The sequence below is a fragment of the Conger conger genome, chromosome 2, assembly GCF_963514075.1.
Source record: "Conger conger chromosome 2, fConCon1.1, whole genome shotgun sequence".
In the NCBI taxonomy this organism is placed as follows: domain Eukaryota; kingdom Metazoa; phylum Chordata; class Actinopteri; order Anguilliformes; family Congridae; genus Conger; species Conger conger.
This window is the reverse complement of record NC_083761.1, coordinates 13,488,698-13,497,047: the sequence shown is the minus strand read 5'-3', so window position 1 is coordinate 13,497,047 and position 8,350 is coordinate 13,488,698. Positions and strand designations below refer to the sequence as shown.

Genomic DNA, 8,350 nt, shown 5'->3' with positions numbered 1-8,350 from the left:
ATTTATAAATATGTGCAGTCAACACACATACACACACTTCTGTATATAGGCTACAGTATTTTCTATTTCTATTTCGCATTTACAGTATATCATTCACTATACTTCTTTAAATATGAAACTTATGAAAAAATGTCTGGAATGTATGGACTTTTGATTAAATTAACATCAAACAAATAATAGAAATTACTAGGCAAGTTGATTCAAGTACCAATTAATTATACTCAATGTATGCACGCATACTCATTTGAAAAGGAATTTATTAATCTCTACAGTTTCATAGACTCATGCCTAATTTGTCCATTTTTAAGCTTATATCGTATATCTCAGTGTGGCCATGACGTCATCTCAATTCGATGGGAGAAGCCCGTTTCACTCAGGCGCAAGGGACACTTTGATTCTGCTGTTTTTAGAGCAGGTGGGAACCCAGCATTAAGGAAAACCTTAGTACTTAATTTACTTAGTAAAGCCGCGCGTGACAGGTTTTTATTTGCCTATGAATTTTGTTCAAAGCCTATCAATTATTTAAATAACGGCATCACTGGCACAACCCGGAAAGATAGTTCAGACAGGTTTGGGAGCTGTGATATACCACGTCTGTCTTGTCTGCACGCTATTCAAACCTAATGGATAACCAGAATGAACATGTTTATGGATTACATCGGCGATTTTTTCAGCGTTAATATGAGAACATACATGAAAGAAGAGCGTGCGAAAGAACTTGGTCCAATTAGCATGATTTCTGAGACCCTCGACCCACGTCTCTTAATCGTGCAAGACACAACGCCTACCACTTTGCCAACTTCCAATGTGATGGAGAATGATACAAGATGCGGGGAACAGATTCTGCGCCACGGTAACGTGGAGAAGGTGTTAATAGGGGCAATTCTCACCATGCTTACTTTTCTGACGATTTGCGGAAACTTGTTGGTTGTCATATCTGTGTGTTTTGTTAAGAAGCTGCGACAGCCCTCTAACTATCTGATCGTGTCCCTTGCTGTAGCAGATCTGTCGGTGGCACTGGCCGTGATGCCCTTTGTCAGTATAACAGACCTGATAGGCGGACAGTGGATTTTTGGTCAAGTCTTCTGCAACGTTTTCATTGCCATGGATGTGATGTGTTGCACAGCGTCTATCATGACCCTCTGTGTAATCAGTATCGACAGGTGAGAATGAAGTTCAATCATTGTGACACACAGCACGTACAAAATCACTTGGAAGTTATTTAAAAATCTCGATTTTTGGTCGCACTCGAATTTTAGGAACTTATTTGTATGATGATGATTAGTAGTATTATTATTACTGGAATGTTACCGAGCGATTTGTCTGTTACTCGTATTTACATATTATTTTGTTATTACGAATATTATTATTTATTGATGCTCTCTCGTTTGTACTCTCTTTTAGTGGATTTTAGGAATAGTAACACAATTTGTGTTAAAACTAATAGGTACCCCTAAGTAATTGTTTGCTCTTTGATGTTCCAGGTATCTCGGCATTACCAAGCCCCTGACTTACCCTGTAAGACAGAGTGGGAAATGTATGGCCAAGATAGTCCTGTCTGTTTGGCTTTTATCTGCTTCTATTACTTTGCCCCCTTTGTTTGGCTGGGCACAGAACGTGAATGATGACAAGGTGTGCTTAATCAGTCAAGATGTTGGCTACACAATTTATTCCACCGCAGTTGCGTTCTACATTCCGATTTCAGTGATGTTAATAATGTACTATAGAATATACCGAGCTGCCAAGGTGAGCGCGGCGAAGCACACCATCGCCGGCTTCCCACGGGCAGAGGATGAGAGCGCGAACTGCGTCACCGCGGCCCTGAAACTACAGAGAGAAGTGGAGGAGTGCACAAGTTTTTCTCGTCTCCTGAAGAACGACAGGAAGAACATTTCTATTTTCAAGCGGGAACAGAAGGCGGCGACCACGCTGGGGATAGTAGTGGGGGCCTTCAGCGTCTGCTGGCTGCCTTTCTTCCTGCTCTCCACGGCCCGGCCCTTTATATGCGGCGTGGAGTGTAGCTGCATTCCTTTTTGGGTGGAGAGGACCCTGCTATGGCTGGGCTACGCCAACTCTCTCATCAACCCGTTCATTTACGCATTCTTTAACAGGGACCTCAGGACCACCTACCGTAACCTGCTGCGATGCAAGTACAGGAACATAAACCGAAAGCTTTCTGCTGCCAGCATGCAGGAGGCGCTCAAGCTTGCTGAAAGACCAGACCTGGTACTGTAGATAAGTGTTACTCAGACTTAGAAATTGTGCTTGAGGCTAAAACTTGGCCACGTTTTAATGTTCAGCCTTCATTTTCTTTTTATAAATTCCATCGCAGACTTTAATTAAAAATACAAGAAGCTCATTTGCAATTTTACAGTCCTGACGGCACAACTGAAAACAAAGTTGTTTAATTTTGTTTGAAAAACTAAATTGTGTTTTTTGCTGTATGTTATAGGCCTATATTTCTGGTAAATCTATGTGCATGACACTTTAGAAAGAATTACATCACAAGTCATTAGATCTGATCAGTTATTTCCTTTTTTGTTGTTGTTATATAACTTATGAATGAGACCTGAACTATAACTGACCAAAGGGGCTATCACAAAGAGCAATCATATTACTCTCTGAATACACAGTTGAACCTGTGACAAAACGTATTTGACAAAAACTTAAATCAATGGCCATCAATTAATACATTAGTATACAAGATGGTATTATTGCGATTATTGTACTTATTCTTTATGATCTTCTCGACTTGGTGCTGTCTGAGGATAGCTGAGAGATAGGGGAGGGTGACAGGCGGGGGGAAGTGCAAACACTTTTTTTCAGGATAAAAGGTGTTGTATAGTTCACTAAGCAAAATACAGTATTTTATACCTCATAAGGCATAATATCATTTAGTTTCCATGTGTCCTTTCAAATGTCCTTTTTGGAAAACTGCCTAGACATACATTAGAAAAAAAACAATGCAGAATGCAAATTTTTGGTGATATTGTCCTCAACTTTTGAGGGGGATTTGTCCAGTGACTTGTTACTTGGCTCCAGTGTTTTTAAGTGCACCAGCCAAAGCTACAATAATATTTATCCAGTCAAAATCACAACACCGTTTCAGTGAGAAAAAAGCTTCCACTTTCACTGTGTTTGAACTTCTGTAACTTTGTTTTAGTAATATTTGGTTCAAGAATAGTAACCATTTTAGTTTGGGTATGTCATTTTTAAGCTTGTGTCAAGAAAAGGGGCGATAATTAAGGGGTTAAGTTGTCATGATGAAATATGGTCATTTCTTGCTAAGTGTGTAGGTTTTATTTAAGTATTTTTTTTGCTTAACCTTTTATTTTGCACAACATTCACAATATATGAAAATAGGTATCACTGGTCAAAGAGAAATAGAATATTGAAAGTGATGTTTGATTTTGAATTTTAACCATGCATATATTTCATGTTTATGATTGTAGCAAAACTCACACTGAACAGCAAAGTTTACTCAGGAGGAAACATAAGGCTGCATGCATGCATGCAACAACAAATGTGTGGATTAATATACTATTTATCGACCATTTTTATCTTTACCTTAATATTCAGTTCTAAAAATATCATAAGACCACATAAACAATAAATTAGGAATAAATCATTCCAAAATATGTGTTGTATGTGTACATGTGTTATGTTGTTATTAGTACAAATGTTATAACTTCAAATAAGAGGCGTTGAACATTCCACTAACATCACATTTTATTGAGAAGTTATTTAAATTCTGAATGTTTACTCTATTTGTATTAACTTAAAATGTGCAGATAGTTACTCAGTTTTTATTCATTAAAGGGACTGGTAAGCAAATTTGAAATTAATATGTGTTTTAAAAAGTGACAAATAAAAGCAAAATATCAGAATTGAAAGGAAAGTATTTTCTATGAATTTGGTAACATCATGCTAGTGGTACGGGCCTCAAATTCCAAGCTCTCATATTATGTTGTTCCAATTGTAGGAGTAAAAACAATATATATTTGCAAATGTCTTATAATTCTACAGAAATTAATACACTACTATCCATTTATTAGAGCATATGGTTGGTAGCTCCAAGAGAATGAGAATATTTATGTATATGTCACTATTAGGTTAAATACCAAGTTGTTTTAAGATAGTTTTTTCAGTTTTAGAAAACTAGTCCTGCACACAAAGACTTTATATTGAGCCTACATTCTGCCTCCACATGTTCAGAAATCTCAAATGTTCACAATGTTGCCTGCATGCAAATGTGGTCACAGTTGGACTTCATTATATGGTGATGTATTACTAAATTAGAATTATATTCAAAGACTATTCAATCTTTACTAAATAATGCATACTATAAGTTACAACAGTGTGTTTAGGTTACAAATTGACTTATAACATGTTTGCTTGTTACAAAAAAATGCTCATCTTCACAAAAACTTTGCAACACATTTGAATTCAGTCCAGAGTGTAAAATGTGTGATATTGGTCTAATCCATGAATGAGACTAGTGCATGTACTGTACTTTAGATCTTCAGTGGAATAGGAGCCAGTGGTTTTCAGCAGCTAATCAACACCGTCATATTATGCCAGTCCAGTCCAGTCTGTTTCTCTTATATCTGGAATAGTATGGGGTGATTGTGAAATTTAATCAATAATGTATGACCAGCTGTATCTTGTGTATTACCTCTGTACCCATGTAAAATAGTTGTTTTACATAAATAAATTGTCCTTGGAATTAATATGCATGAACCATTGATCAATATACTATATGCGTGTTTAAGACGTATTTACTACAGGTCCATACCTGACATATTTATATGTAAGCATTCAGTAGAGATGTAATATTAGAGTTCAAGGTTCTAAAGACAAATTTACAAACTTGCTACTGCAGGTTCTTGTCCTTTATGTATCCAGCCATGAAATGATATGCAGCATACATACAGTACATTCCTAATGCAGGTGGGCAACATTTTCTGAGAGCTTTCCAACCAATTATAAGATTATCACAATTATTATATCATCATCATCATTATCATCAACATACTCTGTTTAAAATGTATTTATATAACAAAATTTCACAATTCAAATAAAGCACTCAAGGTTCTATAGACAAATCTACAGCTTACACTCAAAGGTACATATTATACTGTAGCATCTGAACAAGACCTTCATAGCTTAATTGTTATGAAGGCTTTTTGGCTATTAAAATATCCCTACTATGCTTTTAAAATGATGTCATTGGAACTTGAAATTCCAAAACATTTTCTTGGAAAGTTAAATTGTGTTTTTTTATGACAAAACAAGGTCAAGTATTTATTTGTACCATGAAGATATCACCGTGTTTACAGCACACTGACTGAGAAATGTTTGGCCTGTACCACCAAACATTGTCCCTGTGTTAATCCTTTTGTGATAACATTCCTGGACTCATGCTAAGGGAATTACAATAATCTGTTTTGTATCTATAGGTTATTACCAATATGACCTGCGTAAAACTGCTACTGCCATAAAAGTGGTAAATGTGGTTGGATAACAAATGGTGTGATGCATGATTATTTGATATGAATGTATATATTCTCTTAAGTTATCTCAAATACTATGAGCATACCATTTGTCATAGTGCTGACTTTGTACCTGACCTTGTGCAGTGCATTAGGAAAGTGTTTACAAAAAGCTTAGCCCAAGCTGATCACCCAGAAATGATAAAAATCCAGATCAATTCAACGTATTTACTGAACTGTAGCTGTTGTCGGTTCTCAGCCGACAACATCTGAGAGACAGAGACATCACAGCCTGTGCTTTCATACGAGTGTGAAAACACAAGCTCTCAAATTCTCTGTGAGATACATGTGACCCTCAGTCATATCCTACACTGCAGAACCAAACCAAGTGCACCTGTGGACCTTCCAGTTGGAGAGGTAGAACCCTCCCCTCTTCCAAAAAGCCATGAGATTAGATCCTCAGTTCATGTGTCAACATGTCATTTATTTCACCAACAGGGATTAGTATTATTATTATAAACATCAAGGCAGACATTGTCTACTGAGAGCAAAGCGAAGGCAGAGAGAGGGTAGAGAGAGGGATATGTTCCACTTTCATGACCAGCCAACAGACATCCAATGATAACTCACCATCCAGATGCCCTGCTGACTGTGTTTACACAAGTTTATTTCAAACACAGTTCTGTAAACCACAGTGAAAGAGGTGAAACATTCACAATAGACAATTTTATACTAGTGAAGCCTGGCAGCATTGGGACGATATTAAAAGCCTGTAAGCTCCAAGGTGGATCCACCTATCTCAGACACTATCCCATATTATTTTGTTGTTTAACTGAATTATCATAACTGCTTTCTCTTTTTGATGTTACTAACACCGAATGCACCTAACACCGAATTGCTAAAAAACATTTTCTTTTGGGTAAACTGGGTCAGCCTACATAAATTAAGCACAGAGCATTTTCTAGACCCCCAAGCACCATCTTACAATAGTAAACAACTGTAGACTGCACAGCTTAAATGATCATGTGCATGTTTGGAGGTGAATTCAGGTTTCCTGGGTTGTTTGATATACTGATAATGACTGATAGACAACACAGTCTGGTAACTAAGGCATGTCTTGGAGTGGAATGGTCTGTAAATGGAGCATATGATATATTTTTATCGATTCCAGATAACGGTGATGTCAGGCATCCTCAGTGCAGATTATTTTGACAGAGATGCAGAAATGGGATGTTTTGTGTTTGGGTAGAAGCTGGAAGTGCATTGCCATAAATGTATAATGAAAGAACAGTACGAGCAGAGTGTCCTTCATAGAAATGCAATGTGTCCTGACTGTGCTATAGTAAAGCCAGGTTGGATGATGATTGAAGAACCAGGGATCACACAATCTCACATGCATATGCACGCGCATATGTACACGCACATGCACACACACACGCGCTCTCTCTCTCTTTCTCTCTCTCTCTCTCTCTCTCTCTCTCTCTCTCTCTCTCGCTCTCTCTCTCTCTCTGACATTGAGCTTCACATTGTGATGTACAACTTAACCAATAAATCACAGTGTCACCTTGTTTTAACACTAGATCCATTATTTATTGAACTTGTCATTTGACTAGCGCAGGTCTCTGCTTGGCAAAAGTGTAGCTAAGCCATTTGATGATGGCTAAACTGAATAAATAATAAATATTTAAACATTAAATAAAAAAATGACTTACATGTAAGTCACATGCTAGATGCTAGACACAGCATTGAAAGGAGTTCCACCTGAGCTGTAGCCTGTAAGTCAAGTTGTGTCTGGGCACTCTTGTGGCTGACACTTAATACTACAGTGTGATGAACAAACGAATGACCGAACAAACAATACATCCAACGGAGGCCAATCCATTTCCCCCAAAACTCTATTATGCATTCACAGACCCGAGGAGGTTGGTTGCCTGAGTTTGAAACTGAAAGAGACAGGAACTGTAACACCACCAAAGAGGATTTTTTAAAGGGCCCCCTCCTGGTGGCTAGGATATAAATAATAAAACATGCAATCCTGCTTGAAGCAGAATTCACTATTTCTGCTACTGCTGAGGTTCTTGTCCTTTATGAATCCACCAGTGAAATGATTTACAACATACATACATACATTCCTTATGCAGGTGGGAAACATCTTCAGATAATTTACTGCATTTTTGAGAGCTTTCCAACCAATTATAAGATTATTACAATTATTATATCATCATCATCATCATCATCATTATCATCAACATACTGTATTTTAAATGTGTTTATATAGTACATTTCACACAGTGTGCAGTGTGTGCACCCACATCAAAAAAAGCACTACAAAAGTAAATATAAAAAAACATGAAAATAATAATACACAAATTCTGGTGAGGTGTAAATTATTCAAGTACAGATGTAATAGAATAGGCATTATGTTGAGAACAAAATATTGAATTCCGGCTACTCTCCATTGTATTTTCCTGCATTCCAGATAAATGTGTGAAGCTGGTCTTCAATGGGGACCTTGAACAGATACACAATGGCTCCAAATTGCTGCTCAATCTTGAGATATTGATGAGTCCCCTCCAGCTCTCTGGCAGCTGCTAGTGGCCATGTCCACAATTAATATGGTCCGCTGTCTGGGAAATCTCATCTGTGTATGCAAAAGCAGGCTTCACAGGCTAATGTTTATAATTTAAGGTGGCCACTCTCCTCAGAGACTTCCCAGCAGGTCCATGGAGTCATACCGCAACACTAAACAAAGGGCCTCCAGCAATTAACACAAGGGAATAAGAGGAGACCTGAGAACTGCCCGATTAATTATTCTTTTTTACTCAATATACTGCACTCTTATCAATTATTCTAAGTCT

At 37.4% G+C, this 8,350-nt stretch overlaps 1 protein-coding gene across 1 annotated transcript; it reads left to right on the top strand.

Moving 5' to 3' along the window:
- The first annotated feature begins 732 nt into the window (after positions 1-732).
- On the top strand, positions 733-2,235 carry LOC133121492 (5-hydroxytryptamine receptor 7). Its single transcript, XM_061230688.1, has 2 exons — positions 733-1,163; positions 1,485-2,235. Exons 1-2 carry the CDS (start codon positions 733-735, stop codon positions 2,233-2,235), a joined length of 1,182 nt encoding a protein of 393 aa, XP_061086672.1.
- The last annotated feature ends 6,115 nt before the right edge of the window (positions 2,236-8,350 follow it).